Here is a 21,007-nt window from a genome sequence, read left to right on the forward strand (position 1 = left end):
ATATTCAGAAAAGAAGTAATTGTGATCAACTTAGATTCATAGAAGGGATTAAGGATGGTTCAATTTTAGGAAAACAATTGTAATTAATCATAAAAAATAAAGATCACAAAACTCATGACTACTTCATAGAGGTAGAAAAATCTTTGACAAAAGTTAGCATTCCAGAGGCAGCTAGGTGGCATAGTGGATAAAGCACCGGCCTTGGAGTCAGGAGTACCTGGGTTCAAATCCGCTCTCAGACACTTAATAATTACCTAGCTGTGTGGCCTTGGGCAAGCCACTTAACCTCATTTGCCTTGCCAAAAAACCTAAAAAAAAAACAAAGTTAGCATTCCTTTATGTTAAAAACCTAAAAAGCATAGGTATAGAAGGACTTTCAAAATCATAATTAGAAGGGGTGGCTAGGTGGTGCTGTGGGTAGAGTGCTGGCCCTAGAGTCAAGAGGACCTGAATTCAAATTCAGACTTAGCCATAGCTGTATGATGCTGGGGAAGTCTCATAACCCTGCTTGTCTCAGTTTCTCCTCTATAAAAATGTGTTGGAAAAGAAACGGCAAACCATGCCAAGAAAACTCCAAATGGGGACATGGGGAATTGGACATGAATCAAAAACAACCTGATACGTATACTACCCCAAGTAAGTCAAAGACTAAAACAAAGGTCCAAAATACTAAAAAATTGTAGCAGAACCTTTTATGGCAGTAAAGAATTGGAAACAATATAGCAGGTGTTTATATCATTTGGGGAAAAAGCTATGATTTAACCACAAAAATTTATTTAGGGTTTACTATTGACTAAGGGTTGCATGTACTGGATGGTTTTGGTTATTGTTATTTTGATTTTGTCTGGAAATTGGGGTGGGACGTGGAGAAATGACTGTAAAAACAAAAGGTATCAATACAAACTATTTTTTAAAAGAAGTATTCCCTTTAAGTAAATCAGCCCCTAGATTAAAGAATATTATAGCAAGAAGAAGCATTGGAATATACAATATGGAAGTATCAGAATTGAGAGGGACCTAAATTTAATTACCGATTCTTATGCAGTAAAGAATTAGTTTTTGCAAAGCATTTTCTAAATGCATTTTCTAAATATTATGTTAATTGATCTTCTCAATGACTCTGAGAGGTAGGTACAGATATTATAATTTTGAAGTTTTATTGATACCTTTTAAAAAATACCATACTCACTTCCTCTACCCCAAAGAACCCTCCCTTTGTATTTAAGAAAGATAGTTCAGTAAAACTAATCATTACCAAATTTAGAATGCATTTGACAGTTTATGCAACAAGTAATCCCTCTTTCTACCAAAAAGAAGAATGTATGTTTTTCCATCTGTCCTATGGAACCAAGATTCATCTTATTGAATTTAGATACCTTTTAGTGTTAATCATAGGTACTATTCTTCTGAGGTCTCTCCTGATTCTGGGTACAGGTATGCTGACCCTAGAAACCTGAGGACATCAAACATGGAATCCATTCCATAATTTATGGTTTCCATTAGGTGACATTTTGACATACTGTGTGACAATTAATTATAATAAGTTTAGAGGGGCAGGCACCCTCTTCTCTCATTTGGTCCCACAAGATCTCTACAGCTGGCCTTTTCCCAACTAATTGTATAACTATTGTCTTACTCAGGTGGTAGATCTGAGGTGGGGTCTCCCTACTTTGGAGTCTGTGGACCATACAACCACTGACCTGTGCTTGGAGGAGATTGCAGTGTGTCAGAAACTCTCCGCAGGACCTACTTTTATAGTAAGCAATAAATCAATCAAGAAGAATTCATTAATCAATTGCTATATACTAGGCATTGTGTTGGATTTTGGGGATGCAAAGGGAAAAAGAGTCTTTGCCCTCAATGAGTTTATAATCAAAGTATTGCTACTACCTTCTGCTGCAGGGCTTTTCAGGTTTGGTTGACCCTTTTGCACAATAAAGGCCAACCACCTCATAACCTGAGGCATACACTTTTGTAGGGGGTCATTCTGGAGCTCAGGGAACTGATTGGGCAGAGACTACTGGCAGGAACCTCAGCTGAGAGGTGGGGACAAAACTAAACTGAGATTGAATAAAGTCATTTGAAGAGAAGAATAATAATAGGTAAGTAGGTAGGTAGATGGATGGATGTATGAACAGATGGATGGATAGACAGAAGGATAGATGGATGGATGACAAACTGATAGACAGGTAAGGAGATAGAAAGACAGGTAAATAGAATATTTGTTAGGACTTCGGATACAAGTTCAGGTAAGCAAGGTGATTCTTGCTCTAGAGAAGCTTATATTCTAAAACATAAAGGGAAACTAGAAAGAGAGAAGGAAGGCAACAGAGGCATGGCATGAAGGCCCTAGTGATAAGGCAAAAAGCTCACATGTTAGAATGACAGGGGTACTGGAGCATCTAGAGGTCCATACTTTCCTTCAGACTGGTGTCACTTACCTACACTTTAATGAGCATCCATGTACAATAGAATTTGACCAAAGTGGATGGAATATCTTGCCTGTCCTCAGGTAGCCCTAATTGACCAATCTAATTTTTTTAAATTTTTATTTATTTAAGGCAAGGGGATTAAGTGGCTTGCCCAAAGTCACACAGTTAGGCAATTATTAAATTGTCTGAGACTGAATTTGAACTCAGGTCCTCCTGACTCTAAAGCCAGTGTTCTATTTTGCCACCTAGCTGTCCCTAATCTACTTCTTCAGAAATATTTATTAGGCAAAGTCTTTGTGATGGAAACTGTGGAGAGGGATAAAAAGGAATGAGAGACCTTTCTGGCCTTTAAGGAAGAATATCCTTGAGTAGTTGGAAGAGCCTAGACCAAGATTTAAGTATTGACTCTGCCATGCATTAACTGTATAACTTTGGGCAAATTACCCTCTAGGGGCTTTGGTCTTCCCATTTATAAAATGGGTACATATAAAGTTTTCATGACCTTATTATAATGTACTCTGGAAGTATGAGATATTAATAGTACAGTGTTAAACCTGTCATCATGAAATACTTCAGTGTGTTTAGATGATCTTTGATATCATGAATATGAAAGACTTCTGGTGGAAAAACGTCTTTTTCTCTTGCATGATTCCAAGTTTTTGTCTTTCCATATCTTTCTATAAGTTCTACAAAAAGATTTATATAATGGATTAGAACTCTTCCCTCTAGGTCTTTTAAATACCAGTGGATATCAATTTAATAACACCTGGGAACAGCTAAAAAAGGGATTTTAAAAAAATCACTATACAAATATACAGTATTATTATTAAGGCACTTGATAGTGAGTAAATGGAACATGTCTAATCCCAAATCAAAACTGTATTGATACACATAGAGACTGTTCTTTCCCCTCTAAATCTGGATTGTTTAAAATCATAGTGTACTGTAGCCTATAATCCTTGGGTTTTTTTTTTTGTTTATCCTTATGTATTTTTTCTTTAAAAGAAATCAGATTTTTGGGGCAAGGGTAGGAACAACTTCTCTTCAGACAAGAACTGTAATTTAAATAAATCTTTTGAGAATTTTCTTGGCAGGCTAATATGGATGATGCCCAGTCTATAGGCATCAGATATGAGGGGCTTAGGAGACCTTGTAAGAAGATTAAAAATGACTCATCTAGGAATACTCCCCCACTTTCCTCCATCCTTCACTGACAGACCTTCAGGTCAGACCACCCCTTATCCCCTTTATTTGAAGTAACCATCTTTATTAAGCAAGGAAAGAAACACAGTAAAAGGGCATTGGTTCTGGATTAAAATCCCACTTCTAATACTGCCTGTATGGCCTTGGGTAAATCATTTTACCTTCCCAGGCCTCAGTTTCTTCATTTGTAAAATAAGAGGGTTGAACTAGTTGGCCTCTGAGGTCCTTTCTAGTTTCAGAATTATGATCCAAATAAATGAACCTGAGAGGAAACAAATCTCAAAGACTGAGGCATCTTGAGTGACTTTCCATGAAAATCCAAATTGACCTGTGAGTCCTTAGGGAACCATCTCTCTAGTAAATAAGTCATTAGGCTGTTGTATAAACCCACATTTTCCCCAAAGGCTTCTCCATTAGGGGGTTTGGGGCCTTTAGGGGAAATAAGCAATAAGAATGTCTTTCAAAACACGTGTTATGGGCCAAGCAGACTTGGTTTTTTGGTTGTTGTTTTTTTCAGTTATTTTCAATGACTGTTTAAAATTTCATGTGAATACAATGAAATAGTTGGCTGGTGACCCAGGATGTCAGAGCTTGGAGAGACTAGAGAGCCTAGAATGTCAGAACTGGGAGGGCATCCAGAACACAGAATATCAGACTTAGGAAGCACCCTAGAATATAGTATAATTGGGGCAGCTAGATGGCACAGTGAATAGAGCCCTGGAGTCAGGAGAACCTGAGTTCAAATCTGTCCTTAGACACTTAATAATTACCTAGTTGTGTGACCCTGGGTAAGTCACTTAACCCCTCCATTGCTTTGGAAAAAAAAAGAATATAGTATTACTAAGCTAGGATAGAATTGAAAGCATAGCAGATCAGAACCTAATGGCACACAGACTCTGAAATGAGGGAAACAGAGTGAATAGGAGGTGGGACAGTAGGAAGAGCTCTTAGATTTGAATTTCTTCATTTTTTAAATGAGGACCCAAAAAGATCAACTATCTCTCTCAAGGTCACACAAAAAGTTAGCACCTTTAGTTTGGGAATTAGGAGACCCAGGTTGTTGGTTCTGTGACCAACTCCCTGTTGGATTCTGGGAAAAATACTTTCTCTTCTACGGAACCCAGTTTCCTCATTTATAAAACGAAGGATTTAGATGACTGGTTCCCTCTCAGCTCTGACATTCTGAATTCTAAGATTCTTCCTAGCTCAATCACCCTGGGAGCACTAATTCTCAACTACTACCCCTATGACTGATATTGTAAATCAATGAAACCTGGCTACGACATCACATTTATGAGCTCCAGAGTCTGTCCCTATAACCCTCTCAGATTCCTAAAACTGAAACCTTTCATGTAAGATGTCTTATTGGCTTAAGGTAGGGGTATCCCAATTATTGCTGACAATGGTGTCTGTCTACACCCTCTGCTGCAGGCTCTCGTGGGTGATCAGTATGGACACTGCCCTATTCCCCGACTGATCGAAGAGAAGGAGTTCCAGGCCCTGTGTGCCCAGCTCACAAAAAGCCCCAACAGCCTGACCCTCCTGGCCCAGTGGTTCTGGAAGGATGAGAACGCAGTCCCTCCTGTCTACATCCTGCAACCCATCACCACACACTTGCCCCAGTACCAGAAGCAGCACCACGGGGACTGTGCAGCCTGGAAGAAGGCGGAGAGCAGCTTGGCCACAGCCCTGCGGTCAGCAGCCCAGGAAGCGGAGAGGCAAGGCTTGATCAGCAGGGAGCAGAAGCTTCGCTATCACAAATCAGGTGCAGCCCCTTCCAGAGCAGAGATGGACTAAAGTGTTTTCTATGAGGCTAATGAGAGTACCCCCCCCCACCATAGCATTTTTTTTTTAGGTTTTTACAAGACAAACGGGGTTAAGTGGCTTGCCCAAGGCCACACAGATAGGTAATTATTAAGTGTCTGAGACCAGATTTGAACCCAGGTACTCCTGATTCCAGGGCTGGTGCTTTATCCACTATGCCACCTAGCTGCCCTCACCAAAAAAGCACTATTTATTTATTTTTTTTAGTTTTTTTTTCCACTATAGCATTTTAAAATTTACAGAGTACTTTCCTTGTGACTATCCTGAGGGAGGTAGTATGAAGATCATCACCCATATTTTATAGATGATGAAACTGACTTTCAGTCAAGCCACTAATCTAAGGTCATAACAGCTTAGAAAACTGCCAGAGTTGGCAAATGACTCTAAGAGTTGCATTTTTTCATTAGAAAAAGGTTAAAGAAGTAGTTTAGACACATCTTCTTGGCAACTAACTCACCATTTGCTATTTTTTTTTTTTTAGGTTTTTTTGCAAGGCAATTGGGGTTAAGTGGCTTGCCCAAGGTCCCATAGCTAGGTAATTATTAAGTGTCTGAGGTCGGATTTGAACTCAGGTACTCCTGACTCCAGGGCTGGTGCTCTATTCACTGTTCCACCTAGCCACCCTACCATTTGCTATTTGAATCAAGAAAAGTAAAATATTCACTGTAATGGACTGGGAAGAGATTGGGTCTGGGAAGATTGGGGTTCAAGTTCTAGTAATGATATTTTCTAGCTATTTGGCTGTGGACTAGTCTCAGTTTATTCATCTATAAAATAGGGATAATTATACTTTACCTGATTGTTGTGAAGAAAGTGACTTAAAACCCTAAAGTGCCATTTATGTTTTATTTGCTAACTTAAAAAAATCTCTAATTTCATCAATGTTAGTATTTTTTCTACCTATGCAGATACCACCTTGGTAAACAGTCTTTCAGCAATTTCTGTGGTCAAAACACATTCTTCCTCTGCGGGTCAAACCCTCAGTGACAATGCTTTCCACATTTAATTAGGCTGGTCCTTGGATAACAGGTACACAGTTAGGGGACTATCCAGAGTATATATTAAGTGGTCTAGTGAAAAAAGCAATGGGATTTAGAACTGGTTTAGAATCCTGGCTTTGTTCCCTATTAGCTAGAGCTAATTAACCTCGAGGAAATCACTTAACTTCTCTGGGCCTTTGTTTCCTAATCTGCAAAATGGACTCAGAGAGCATAGATTTTGAGCAAGAAGGAAATTTAGGATCTACTAGCACTCCAAGATCCTTTTAAGTTCTAAGCTCTTGCCCTACTTAAAGAAAGGAAGCCTTAAGTGGAATATAATCAATGTCTTCTTATAACTGAAGAGTTGCCATGTGGTGACTTCTTTTCTATGGAAGAAGAAAGGAGAACAAGAACCAATAAGTCAAAGTTATAGGGAGATAGATTTTGGTCATTTCAATACTGAAGAACTTTTTTAACCATCAGATTATCCAAAAATGGATTGTATTCCATTGAGACATAGTAAACTCTCAGGCAGTGGATCTGTTCAAGCTGACAACGAATAAGAAAAATTTTATACTACTTTACAAAGTACTGTCCTCCCAATATTATTGGGATTATTCTCTCACTTTGCAGAGGAGAAACTGAAGCCTAGAATGATGAGATAATTTGCCCAAAGTCAGTAAGAGGTCAATAAGGTCAGGAGATGAGAGGACTTGGATTCCAGATCCAGAATTAATTCCATTAAATCACATTGCCTGTTTTGAGACGACAGGGAAGGGATTCCTGTATTGGGCAGGGCTTTGGATTTGATGTCCTTGGAGAGCTCTTCTACCTTTGAAATTCTAGAATAATACTGTAGCTTTGGTAGAAGTAGGTCTTTAGTGAGAGTTGGGGGCTGGGGAGGGGGAAAATGACTTATAGGGGAGATTAGGGTAAAAATCAAAGCTGTTGAGTAATACGAAGTTTGGTATAGTGGAAATAGTGCTGCTCTTGAAGTTAAGAGACTTGATTTTAAGTCCAGGTTTGAGCCACACCTTTCTCATTTGTAGAATATGAAAGGAGGTAATCAGATATATGTGCTCTACTAACTAGGACTGTTGTGCAGAAAACATCATTTCATATAGAGAAAGAATGAATAAATGGCTTTGTTGGCATCCTAGAGGTCTAATCAGCCTGAATGACTCAGAGAAGATTTCTGGATTTCTAATTCCTTACTTCCCTTCTTTCCTCCCTTTCCTTCTCTCTCTCTTTCTTTCTAATTTCTTTTTTTCTAATTTCTTTCTTTCTTTCTTTCTTTTTCTTTCTTTCTTTCTTTCTTTCTTTCTTTCTTTCTTTCTTTCTTTCTTTCTTTCTTTCTTTCTCTCTTTCTCTCTCTCTCTTTCTCTCTCTCTCTTTCTCTCTTTTCCTTCCTTCCTTCCTTCCTTCCTTCCTTCCTTCCTTCCTTCCTTCCTTCCTTCCTTCCTTCCTTCCTTCCTTCCTTCCTCTGCCATTTACATAGTAAACATTATTAAAGGCCTTTGGTTCTTGGGTCAGAAGGCCCGTTCTGGTTAGGGATCTGAGTGAGCTGGGATCTAGGTTTGTCTCTGAGGAACTGTCGCCATGCTCCTGTGGCTAGGATTTTCCCACTGAGGCTAAAGCATCTTCAAAAATAGCTTCTCTCATCAGAGAGAATTTCAAAACAAATCAATCTCTTTGAAGAAAGCTTTAAGATGTATCTGGCAATTAAAACAAGGTTTACATGACAGTAAGCAAATATTTTGGAAAGAAGTCACCAGCTATATGTGGTTATGGATATTCACTCCAAATTTCATATGACTTGGGCAATTCCTTTCTTCTCTCTGAATCTTAGTTTCCCAATCTATATAAAATTCGAGTGGGGGCTCTAAAGTCATTTTTAAAATTTTTTTTAGGTTTTTGTAAGGAAAATGGGGTTTAAGTGGCTTGCCCAAGGCCACACAGCTAGGTAAGTGTCTGAGACCGGATTTGAACCCAGGTACTCCTGACTCCAGGGCCGGTGCTTTATCCACTGTGCCACCTAGCCGCCCCCTAAAGTCATTTTTAGTGCTAATATTCTACAATTATGAGTATAGGTCTCTACAGGTTCCAAAACACTTTGAGTATAATTTCTCATTTGTTAGGCAGATAGTATAAATATTATTATCATCATTTAACAGATGAAGAAATTGAAGCCCATAGACTTAAAGTGATTTGGCCAAAGTCACACAACTAGTAAATGTCTGGGGTAAAACTTGTATCCAGGTCCTTTACCATCAGGGTCTATTAGTGTTTACTTCACTAGACTACACTGATTTAGGAAAGCTTTGGGAATGCCCTCAGTTGCAAGAAGCAAGTGATTCAAAGTGAGTGTCTAGTTGATTGAAAAGGAGTCATAAGTTCTAGATTCTCATTCTAACACACTAATTTTGAGTGATGAGAAGCCATTTCTTCCTTCTCTGGGTTGGACCCTGATTCTACCTGGCAAAATCTGACAAACAAAAACAACAGAATTGGTACTTGAAAGTCTCTTGAACCTTCTTCTATCCCAAGTCCAATTTATTTCATACATTATTATGTGAGTATCTTCCATAATTTCTACTGAATTGTTCACCTTAGTTATTAGATAAAGAAGCAACCTTAGCTAGTGTAACCTTGGCCCTTTCCTTATATGGACTTCAGTTTCCTCATCTGTAAAATGAGGGAGTTGAACTTCCTTCCTAGTTATGATATTGTATGTTCTAGATTCTGAGTTCCATTTTAGACTGTGACACTTGATATTCTGGGTTTTATGTTCTAAACTCCTTGTCTGTTTTGACATTCTTTAATCCAAGGGCCCTTCCAGCCCTTGAAATTCTGTCAAATGTCCTTCCCAGTGCTGTCATTCTCTGTTCCTAACATTCTATTCAGCTCTGACGTTCCATGTTCTAGGATCCCTGGAAATGACATTCTTATCAACTCTGACATTTTATGTTTTAAACTCTTCCAGTTCTGAAACTTTATGTTCTAAGGTCTCTGACAGTTCTAAATTCTCTCCCAGTTTTGACAGTCTAGAAAAATCTATAAATTCAAAGAGAGGAAAGTTACTGCCCTAATAGATTATTTTGCTGTGAAATGTAGCCTAAGGAAATAATAAACTATGAACATTTCTCTGAGGGGCACCCATTATCCCACTGTGTATAAAGATAAGTTAGCCTTTATCATGAAACAGTGACATTTTAAAACCAAAGATAAACCATTTAGGAAAAAAAAAAAGATGAGTTTAAGATTTTAAAAGATAGGCTAGAAGAATGAAATTCTGAGTATACACAAGGATTCTCTAAAGGATTTGTACTTTAGGACCATTGAATATTGTTTAGAAAACAAGCAAAATCATAGAACTTGAAGATCATAAAGGTCAATAGGGATTATCTCATGAACCATCTCATTTTATATATGGGAAAACTGAGGTCCAGAAATAGAGAAGGTCAATCAAATTTACAAAAATGAAACAGTGATAGATTACTATTATTTTAAAATTATAAATCAGAAGTGAAATAAGCAATTTTTGTGCCAGGGAAAAGTGAGGGGAAATGCTTTAGCAAGGTGTGGTGGGACAGGACCGGGGAAACTCTAATCTGAAATATGACTATCTAGCAGGTGGAAATGAGATTGACCTGGTATTTTCCTCTATGAACTAATTATTCTTGCATACTAGGTATTGAATTCTGTTGTTTGTAAGTTGGTAAAGGACTCTAAATACTGTTAAAATTCTCAAAATTCAGTAACCCAAGGTCTCAGCTCCTCCTCCTGAATAAATGTATTATTCTTTTCCTTTCGAACTTACAGTTCAAACTGGTGTAGTGCATTCTTAAAGTGATTTTTATCACTGCAGGTCCCCAAATTGATTTTCTGTGGGAATATTGTATTTGTTCATTGTGGAATTCAATAACTGTGGATAGAAACTATATCCAATGTTGGTTGCCACTCTGATGAAGTCTCTGTCTCTCTCTCTCTCTCTGCTTTGTTTTGGGGGACAGAGGGATAACATTTACTTCTGAATATAGAGCTTACTTTCTGAGAAGCATTAGCAGTTACAGTCCACATTCAGGCCTTTGAGGAGTTTCAAGGGGAAAGAAAGTAAGGTCTTTTGATTTATGGAAATTGGTCCTTCTTTGGGACCTGATTGTAAAATGAGATAAACTCCACTAGAGGGTCCACATTCATGGTCTACATTTTTACTTTTGATGGGGAAGGGGGTTTGGTTGTTATTGTTTAGACTTGGAAAACTCCCTCTGTCATTACAGATCGACAAAGCTTATAGTGTTGGAGAGGGTAGTATACTGGAAAGACTGATCATTGTCTTTGGAACCAGTGGATCTGAGTTCAAATTCTTTCTTCTAGTGCTTATAATGGATGAGAATTTGGATAAGACATTTAATTGCCCTGTACTTTAGTTTCCTCATCTTTATTTTTTTATTTTTTATTTTTTGCAAGGCAATGGGGTTAAGTAGCTTGCTCAAGGCCACACGGCTAGGTAATTATTAAGTGTCTGAGGCCGGATTAGAACTCGGGTACTCCTGACTCCAAGGCCAGTACTCCATCCACTGCGCCACCTAGCCACCCCAATTTCCTCATCTTTAAAGGAAGAGGTTGGACTAGATTGCCTCCGTGATTCCTTCTAGTTCTAGATATATGATTCTAGGAGAATTGCCCAGGGTTGCTGAGTCGATCTATGTCAGAGGCACTGGTCTACAAGGCCATCTCCACATTAACTGTGCCACAGTTTTTTCTCTTCTTACTTAAAAAATTTTAATTTTCAGGTTATTACATAAAATTTGTACCAAAATACTTGAGTCTCCTGACCAGAAGAGGTTCTATAAATTCTAGATTCTCTTATTATTATAATTACAAAGAGGTAAGAGTACAGAGACATATTCCTTCCTCAGGCATATTTTTGTATAGTAGTTTTTCAGTTATGTCTGATTATTCAAGATCCTATTTGATATTTTCTTGGTAAATATATAGAGTGGTTTGTCATCTCTAGCTCTAGCTCATTTTACAGATGAGGAAACTGAGGGTTAAGTAATTTTCCCAGGGCTACACAGCTAGTTAAGTGTCTGAGACCAGATGTGAATTCAGGAAGATGAGTCTTCCTGACTCCAGGCCCAGCACTCTATCCACTCCATTTAGCTATTTATGGCCACTGTTTATTCTGAAATCACAATAGTTCACAATTATATGCTATTTTACTCACAACCACCCTATGAGGTAGTAGTAGAAATATTATCTTTCCACTACCGTCCCTTCTAGTCATCTTGCACAAGGCACTAGTTATCTATTATCAGAGCTGAAGTCAACACCTGGGCCAAGTATCAAAAAATTATGCTTCAGGTAAGTCAAATTAAGAACACTGTCACTTGGCAGGGTCTGCTCTGTAAGGGAAATAAATCTTTTAACACCAATTGAAACATCAATGGCTCCCTAGAGACCAGAGAGGTCATTTTGCCTGGTTGGCATGACTGTTAACTAATTATACCTGCTTACCAGATACTAAGCTCTATTGTTTCTATACTGCTCAAGGACTATACTTTACTATCAGGGTAAAAAAATTTGGCCTCCTGAGACAAAACCCCAGCCTCTCTCCTCCCCATCCCAGCTTTCTTATTCTCATTGGAAAAATGACTTAATCTTGAGATTAATTTATTTGTGAATTATCTGTCTCAATTGCATTCTCAATACCATTTTTATTTCTGCTTTCGCAGTAATCGAATGGGAAATGGAACACGGTCTTCTGAATATGTGTCATGGTGATGGTGACCAAGGGGTAACAATTTTCCTTAGAGAAATCAGGGACCTGAATAAGCACATTCTGGATGAGTGTAACTTGCCAATGGTGGACAGGCAGGAAGATGGCTGCCTAGACATGGAAGCCCAGAACTTCCTCACCAGCCTCAAAGTGAGAATTACCGACAACCACCCCAAGCTGCTGAAGGTGCACTTCGTCCAGTGGAGTCAAGACCTGGTGAACCCAAAGAACCGAGCACATGCTAAGTATCTAAAGGAGTTGGGAGAGCAGTTCATTGCCACAGTCAACCATCAGATTCTTGAGCGCCTTCGCCACCAGACAGAGGGCAACCAGATGCTGGGCCCTTTCTTCCAGGAGCTGCATCACCACATGACCCAATGTAAAGATAAATGCCGAGTGTTTTGTGGGAGGGAGGAACTCCTGAGCAGAATTGGAAAGAACATTGTAGCCAATGACGGCACCAACCATTCTCCCCTGGTGGTTTTTGGGCCTCCTGGAGTTGGAAAGACAGCCCTAATGTGCAAAATATCAGAGAACATCCAGAACTTCCTGGGACAAAAGACAGTCCTGGTGTTACGGCTCCTTGGAACATCCCAGGCAAGTTCCAACATCTGCGTTTTATTGAACAGCATCTGTTTTCAGGTGTGCTTAGCATATGGTTTGCCGCTCCCACCAGCACGAGTCATGGCTGTTTATAGTGGTGCTCTCCAGTTCTTTCAAGATCTCCTCTTCATGGTTTCCCGCAGAAATGTTGAGTCACTTGTGCTCATATTGGATGCAGTAGGGGAGTTGAACTCAATCTATGGGGCAAAAGGTCTAATGTGGCTGCCCAAAAAGTGCCCCCCAAAAGTCCACCTCATCCTCTCTGCTTGCTCAACAGAGTCTGGAATCTTAAAAACTATACAGAAGATGGTCACTAGCTCTGAAGCTTATTTTGAGATGAAGTCACTCTCGGTGGAGCAGGGTCAGAAGATGATTGAGCTCCTTTTGGCATCTGTGAAGCGGAAGTTGAGTCCTGCTCAACGGGATGTACTCTGGGCCAGTCTCCCAGAATGTGGGCATCCCTTGAGGCTGAAACTAGCCTTTGATGAAGCCCAGAGATGGGCATCCTATACATTACCTGTCTCTTTGGCCACCACCGCCCAACAAGCAATGCACCAATTTTGTGCTCGTTTGGAGGAGATACATGGCCAAGTCTTGGTGTCACATGTACTTGGGTATATTGTAACTGCCCGGTAAGTCAGTTTTGGTTTTTTTGCCCCATTAGTTTACCTTTTAATGCAATAATAACTGTAACTATTTGTATGATTATAGCACTTTATGTTTCAAGGCATTTTACATTCTTGGTCTCATTAATTTGGGCACTGCATTTTATGGGTATGATAACAAGATGGTTTCTTTCTACTCTCATGTTCTTTGGTCCTATGAGTTTATAAGCTGGTGCATAACTAGAAGAATGTAAACAAGGTAGTGAAGGCACTGATGACCATGTCACCTGAGCAGGAGTTGAAGGAACTATGGCTGTTTAACTTCAAGGAGAGGCAACTGTCAGAATCCTCTCTGGGTTTCTTTCTTTCTTTCTTTCTTTTTTTTCTGAGCAAATGCGTTTTATTTCATTTCATTTTTTTTTGATTTGCATCTCTTTTTATTTTTTATTATTATTTTTAGAAAGATTTTATTTATTTCGAGTTTTATAATTTTTCCCCCATTCTTGTTCCCCCCGACCCGAAGGCATTCTGTTAGTCTTTACATTGTGTCCATGGTATACATTGATCTCAGTTGAATGTGATGCCTCTCTGGATTTCTTAAGAGCTGTCATGAGGAGGAGAATCCAAGAACTGAAGATTTGGAAGTCCATACCATATCCGAACAAGTGTCCCCATGACAACGTCCCCAACATGCTCTTGAGAACCTCTTATTAAGAGGAGCCCGCTCCCTCCTGCCACAAGTCCTTCCCCATTCTAGTCCATCTAGGGCCCAGCATCTGATCACCCTCCATCTACTGGTGAAGGCAATCAATAAGCCCCATTCAGCTATGCCCCTAAAGTGCAGGTCTGACCATGTCACCTCCTGATTAATAAATTCCAGTGGCTCCCTAGCAACGTCAGGATCAAAAGTAAAATCCTTAATTTGGCATTAAAAGACTTTGACAGCTTGTCCCACCTCCCCTTCCCCTATCTTCTCCCATCTTATCCTCTCCCACATACTCCACAATCCAGTGATTCTGGTCTCTTGGCTCGTCCTTGAACAAGACCCTACATTTCCTCACTCCATGCATTTTCAAAGGCTAACCTCATGCATGTACTCCTCTTCCTTTCGTTTCTGCTTCCTTTCAGTCTCATTTAAAATCCCATCTTCTGGAGGAAGACTTTCCAATGTCTCTTAGTTTTATTATAGATTCTATTATAATCAGTTGTTTCCAATTTTATCTGCCTATAACTGGTTTGTATATAGTTAATTGCGTGTCGTCTTCCTTCGATTCTATATTTCTCTCAAGGGCAGGGACTGCCTTTTACCTTTTTTTTTTTTTTTTTTTTTTTGGTATGCCCAGAGCTTAGCGCAGTGCCTGGACATAACAGGCATTTAATAAAAGCTTAATGGCTTAATGACAGACTGACATCCCATTTCCTTTTTGGATGACATTAAGAAGTTTTTTCTTACATTGGATCTAAGTTTGAAATTTCTACCCATTCATTCTCTCCTGAGGCCTGGAAGAACAAGTCTAATCTGTCTTAGCCCTTCAAAGATCTGAAGTTAGCTATCATGTTGCAGGATCATAGGGTGTCAGCATTACCTGAGGCCTCAGATGCCAGATCATACACCCACTTGACTACAATGTCAGCTCTGGAGACAGAGGATCTTACTATTTAAATCTTGGCTCTGCATGGGTGACTTTGGGGGATTTAGTTAACCTCTCTGGGTCTCAGTTTCTTCCTCTATAAAATAAGGGATTTTTTTTTTAGCTACTAAGTTCTCTTCCAGCTCTAAAACTAGGATTCTCCCATGTATATACCAGATGAGTGATTACTTGACCTTTGCCCCAAGATGTGGATGGAGCCATCATCTCCCAAGGCAGCCCATGCCTTGGTACTTTGGGGGACCTACAACTTTTAAGTAATTTTTCCTTATATCAAACCTAAATGTCTTTCTGTAACTTGTGCCTATAGGACTTGGTCCTGCTCTCTGGGACCAGTAGGAAGAGAGGCAAGGACTGGGGATATGATGCCATTGGTGAAGGGAACTGCCAAAGAGAAGGTACTCCTTCTACCAATATAGATTGACATCTTTACTGAAACTTATAATCTTAAAGAATTGCTTAGAGCTTTGAGAAGTTTAGTAATTTGCCCAGGTCCTACAACCCAGTGTGTATCACAGGCAGGACTTGACCCCAATTCTTCCTTACTCCAGGGTCACCATGACAGAGTGCTCCTTTGGAAATGAAATGACTTGTTCTACAATATCATACAGGTATCAATAACCAAGCAAATCAGGTCTATTTCCTCTTCAATATAATAGCCCTTCAAATACTTATAATAATAAAATAATAATAATAAATCTTTGGAGTTTACAAAACACTTTGCATAAATTACCTTACTTGACTCTTACAACAATCTTGTGAATAGGTGTTCCATTTAATAGATATGGAAACTGAGGCTGATAAGTGTAACCATGCTGATGGTCACACTCCTAGCAGGATTCTGAAGTGGGATTACTTGACAAAAACGATCATGTTCCACCCAGGTCTTATGTAGACTAAATATCTTCAATTGTTTCAAATATGATTTCAGAGCCCTTCTCCATCCTAAAATGAGGTACCAGAAATGTGACCAATATTCCAGACTCAGGGCAGAGTCTTGCGGGGATGGCATCTCTTTATATTGGTTGGTTGTGATTCCTCTTCTAAGGGGATTAGTCTTGTTCTGCTTGGCCCCAAGAGGGTCAGCAAGGAGTAGTGGTAAATTTGAATGGGTGAGTGAATGAATGAAAATTCACTTATAAAAGATGTTACAAAGTTAGAATTGAAATAAATTGTCAATGGATTGGATTTGGGGAGGAAGGTGTGAGTGAGATGCTGAAGATGACATCTAGATTGTGAGCCTAGGGGACTGGGAAGATGGTGGTACCTTCAACAGTAAGGAAAAAGGCAGATTCGGAGGTGGGAAAAGAGGGATTAATGTATTTGGTTTTGGACATGTTGAGTTTAAGATGTCTATGGGGCATCCAATTTGAAATGTCTAATAGGCAGTTGAAGATTCAAGACTGGAGATCAGCAGCGAATTTAGGGTTGGATAAGTAGATTAAGAATCATCAGCATAGAGCTGAGAATGTAATACATGGCAACTGAGATTGCTAAGTGAAATGAAGGGAGAAAAGAGTTCAGATCTGAGTCTTTGGGGACACCCAGAGAAAAGATATATAACAAAAGTACCTGAGGCATGGTCAGAAAGGTCAGGGAGGCAAAGAGATTTACCTAAAATCACATGGCTAATGGGTGGCACTGGAGCTGGAGTCCAAATCCTCTGATTCCTAGTTCATCAAAATATCCCAGAAGGCAGAACTAAGAATAACAGTTAGGAGCTGTTGAGGCAAAATTGGACTTGATGTCAAGGGGAAACACCCCCAAACACTTTATAATCTATCCAAAAGTAGATGCAGCTGCCTTTGAAGATAATGGGCTTCCTTTCATTGAAGGTCTTCAGGTAGAGACTACATGACCACTTGTCAAGTAAGTTGTAGTAGAGATTTTTTTGACTGTGGGTTGTATTGTATGACCACTGTTCTAAAATTCTGGGATTCTTTCTTAACCAGGTGCTGCCCAGAGGCTAGGCAAGTTTTCACTAGATGATCTGTCCAGACAGTGCAGCTTTAGGCACCTCAGAGCAGAACCATGATGTCAAGGATATACAACTGGAAAAAGTACCTTAGAGGTCATCAAGCCAACTCTCCCAAGAGACAGATGAGGAAAATGAAGCTCAGAGAGGTGAAGACACTTGTCCAAAGTCACACAGGTAGCAGAAAAATAAAAGGAAAACAACTTTGACAAATCATTTAACATTTTTCTACAAAGACTTCCAGAAAGATCAATGAAGAGTTATGTTCTAGCATGGATGGAGAACAGGAAGAGGAGAGGGAAGGTGAAATTGGCTGTCACCCATCTCCAACAGAGGGTAAAGACAGTGGTATCTAATTATAGCTTTTAGTATGGGTCCTCTGGAGGAAGAGTCAAATCTTTGAAAGAATCAGATTATACTAAACTCTCGTTCTACAGAGACTATATGGGGAATTGTGCTGGGAAAAATAAAAACAATACCATTTACTATAGTGCTTTAAGAGTTACAAAGCACTGTTGCATTTTTTGCACAATACAGAATATGTGACTTCAGCCATAATTAGGATAATGTTATCTGACCTTGCTTATAGCACTTTAGAGTTTGCAAAGTACTTTGTATATGATCTTCATAAAAGCCCTATCAGGGTGGCATTTTAGAATCTTCATTTTACAGATAAGGAAACAGATGTGGAAGGACTTGAGGACCTTCCACCTGGTCACATAGTAAGTAAATGCTGGGGAGGAGATTTGAGCCCAGGTGATTCTGACTTCACTTCTAGGACTTTATTTACTCCACTTTTCCACTTCCCAGTGAATTTTTAGTAAAATAACTATTGCAATGAATATCATTTGGATTTTATAAATGAGGGAACAAATGCTCTATGAAGTGATTCAGTAAGTCTGAGAACAAACTAGGTGATTCAGTGGATAGAATGTTGGGTCTGTATTTGGAAGTCCTGAGTTTAAATCTGACCTTAGACGTTATTAACTGTGTCCTCTTGGGCAAGTCACTTAATTTCTGTTTGCCTTAATCCACTGAAAATGAAAAAAGTGTAACACTCAATATCTTTTTCTTTTTAGTTTTTTATAAGGCAATGGGGTTAAGTGACTTGCCCAAGGTCACACAGATCAGCAATGATTAAGTGCCTGAGACTACATTTGAACTCAGATCCTCTTGACTCCAGGGCCGGTCCTCTGCGCCACCTAGCTGCCCCAACACTCAGCATCTTTACCAAGAAAATCCCACGAATAGTATCCTATGGTTCCTAGGATCATGAAGAGTTGAACATTATTGAACAATAACTTAACATGTGATTTGTGAACTTGAAAAAATCTATGTTTTGATAATTGTATTTCAATATAATGGATTGGATATGTGGGGTAAATGAGAGTGAAGATGAGCCTAGGAGAATTCCTAGTGTGTGGTATAAAATCCACTTAAAAAAAATATAGAGACTCCTCTGAGCAAAAAGAAAGTTTATTTTAGCTTTTCTCAAGAAAAGGGCACACTCCAAGTCTCACAAAGATAGTGAAGATCAAGGAGCTGCTCCGGGTGACAATCAAGCAAGATTATATGGCCTAGAGAGAGATTCCCCCCCCCCCAGCCCCCTCTCTTCCAATCTGATTGGTTAAGGTTTTCAGAGTTACAATCTTTTCGTGAAAAATCTACCCAGTAACAAAGAGAAGAATAAAAGGTTTTCATAAAATATCTCACCATCTGGATGGTGAGGATATCAGAAGAAGATTTCTAATGACCTTTTTTTTAAAAAAAAAATTGTATTTATTTTATTCTTGTACAAATGATTTTTTTTATGCATTACTAAAATATTCTTGTTTAAGAGAAAACATAATACCCCCTCCCCCCAAAAAATATAGACCCTCATGAGCAATAAAGTAAAGGAAAGAGGAAAAAAATTAAAATTAAAATTAAAAAAATAGTAATAATAGGGGCAGCTAGGTGGCACAGTGGACAGTGCACCGGCTCTAGAGTCAGGAGCACCCGGGTCCAAATTCGGCCTCAGACACCCAACACCTAGCTGTGCGGCCCTGGGCAAGCCACCCAACCCCATCTGCCCCACAACCCCCAATAGTAGTAGTAATAATAATAATAATAATAATAATAATAATAATAATAATAATAATAAAAAATGTGCTTCAGTTCTAATATCTTTTGTTGTCTATCTAATGAATTAATGTCTGAGTATGCAAGGCCTTCTTAGTACTTATCATCACACAAGAGAAGGCAGTCTACTGTTCTCCCAGTCTACAATCAAATGGATGACTAAGAATGCAATGTCTCTTCTCTGGAAATAGTCCACTGTTTCCCTCCCTAACAGAATCAGGAGGGTGTCTGACCGGGAATGCAAGGCCTTTCTCCCTTTTTCTTCTAAGAATAGTCTAAGAGTAATAGTCTGATTTTTAACTCTGAGAGGACTTCACTAGAAATATTAACTCTCTCTTTTTTTTTTTTAGGTTTTTGCAAGGCAAATGGGGTTGGGTGGCTTGCCCAAGGCCGCACAGCTACGTAATTAAGTGTCTGAGACCAAATTTGAACCCGGGTACTCCTGACTCCAGGGCCGGTGCTTTATCCACTGTGCCACCTAGCCGCCCCAGAATATTAACTCTTAAGAGGGAATATTCCACTCACTAGGTTGAGAACTTGAGTGACTAGAATAATGGTAATTTTCTTGACACAAAAAGGAATATCAGGGTGATGGGTGGATTTAGAAGGAAGGATAATTGGTTCTGTTTTGGACATGCTGAATTTGAAATACATTTAGGATATCCAGTTAAAGAGGTTTAGAAGGCAGGTGAAAGATGCTGGAGAAGTTTAGGGGAGAGCTGAAACTTGTGTTGAAATGATAATTGAACCTGTGGGAAATGATAAGATGTTAGAGAGAATGAGAGAGAGAGAGAGAGAGAGAGAGAGAGAGAGAGAGAGAGAGAGAGAGAGAGAGAGAGAATATGTACAGAAGAAGTAATGAGGTTCTGGTTAGAGATCTGTAATATGTACACAAAAGGGGGCATAAGGGAATAAAAAGGATTACCTAGAACCAGGTGAGAACAATGTCATGAAAATCCAGGGTAAAAAGATTATACATAAGGAGGGAGTGGTCAGTGTCAGATGCTGCAGGGAGGTCAATTATGATCACATCTAGACTCTGGGACCATTGGTTTCCCCCCACCCCAAGACCCTCTCTATTTCTAGACAGAGATTATATTACTTGTTCAGGGCATTATGCTAATCTGATTTCTAGATCTACAAGGACTTTATCAGCATAGTTTACAAAATTTCATAGGGATAGACACCAGATTTAAGGTTTATATCCTCTCTGACTAACTATACAAGGAGGGAACTTATCTCTGCCTTATAACTTAACTCGCCCTACATCTAATGTGGAATCACTACCAAGAGATCCAGGAGTGGAATATGTTTTCTCTATCTTTATTTCTTTCTCCTATAATTCTTTATTTCCTTCAAAATGTAGCTCAAGTATGATCTCCTACATGAAGACTCTTCTGATTTCCTTTCAGCTGGTAGAACCTTCTCTACAAATTTATCTTATATTTATTTGTATATTAATTTCTGTGTATAAGTTGTCTCAATTTTTATATATCTGGAAACTTAACAAAATGGAAAAATTGAGCACCAATGAATTGAATATTCATTTATAGGCTTCTAGGAGTCAGGGATTTTTTCATTTTTGTCTTAGTGCTTAGCACAGTGTCAGGCACATAGTAGGAAATTAGGCAGTATTCTATTCAGCTCTGATCTTTCCATCAGGAATGCTTAAAAATCTCTATTTCATTAAATATCCATTTTTTCCCCCTCTGAAGGACCATACTAGTTTTCTGGGTTAAATAATTCTTAGGCTGCAATCCTACCTCCTCAAAGGACCACTCTTGGGAGAGTTTAGTGTAGTGGAAAATCTGGGTATTCTAGTGTTTTAATACT

General features: G+C 39.1%; 2 protein-coding genes across 2 annotated transcripts in view; both read left to right on the top strand.

Moving 5' to 3' along the window:
- The window catches only part of LOC141499533 (NACHT domain- and WD repeat-containing protein 1-like), an 80,535-nt gene extending 75,103 nt beyond the window's left edge, over positions 1–5,432 (top strand). Inside the window, 1 exon segment of the mRNA XM_074202216.1 lies at positions 5,011–5,432. Within this exon segment, the coding sequence (XP_074058317.1) occupies positions 5,011–5,432 (422 nt within the window).
- The window catches only part of LOC141500883 (NACHT domain- and WD repeat-containing protein 1-like), a 70,045-nt gene continuing 54,248 nt past the window's right edge, over positions 5,211–21,007 (top strand). The window contains exons 1-2 of the mRNA XM_074204415.1: positions 5,211–5,400; positions 12,178–13,456. Of these exons, the coding sequence (XP_074060516.1) occupies positions 12,192–13,456 (1,265 nt within the window). The 5' untranslated portion in view covers positions 5,211–5,400; positions 12,178–12,191. The remainder of the gene's footprint in view (positions 5,401–12,177; positions 13,457–21,007) is intronic.

Source organism: Macrotis lagotis, chromosome X (assembly GCF_037893015.1).
Source record: "Macrotis lagotis isolate mMagLag1 chromosome X, bilby.v1.9.chrom.fasta, whole genome shotgun sequence".
NCBI classification, from domain to species: domain Eukaryota; kingdom Metazoa; phylum Chordata; class Mammalia; order Peramelemorphia; family Peramelidae; genus Macrotis; species Macrotis lagotis.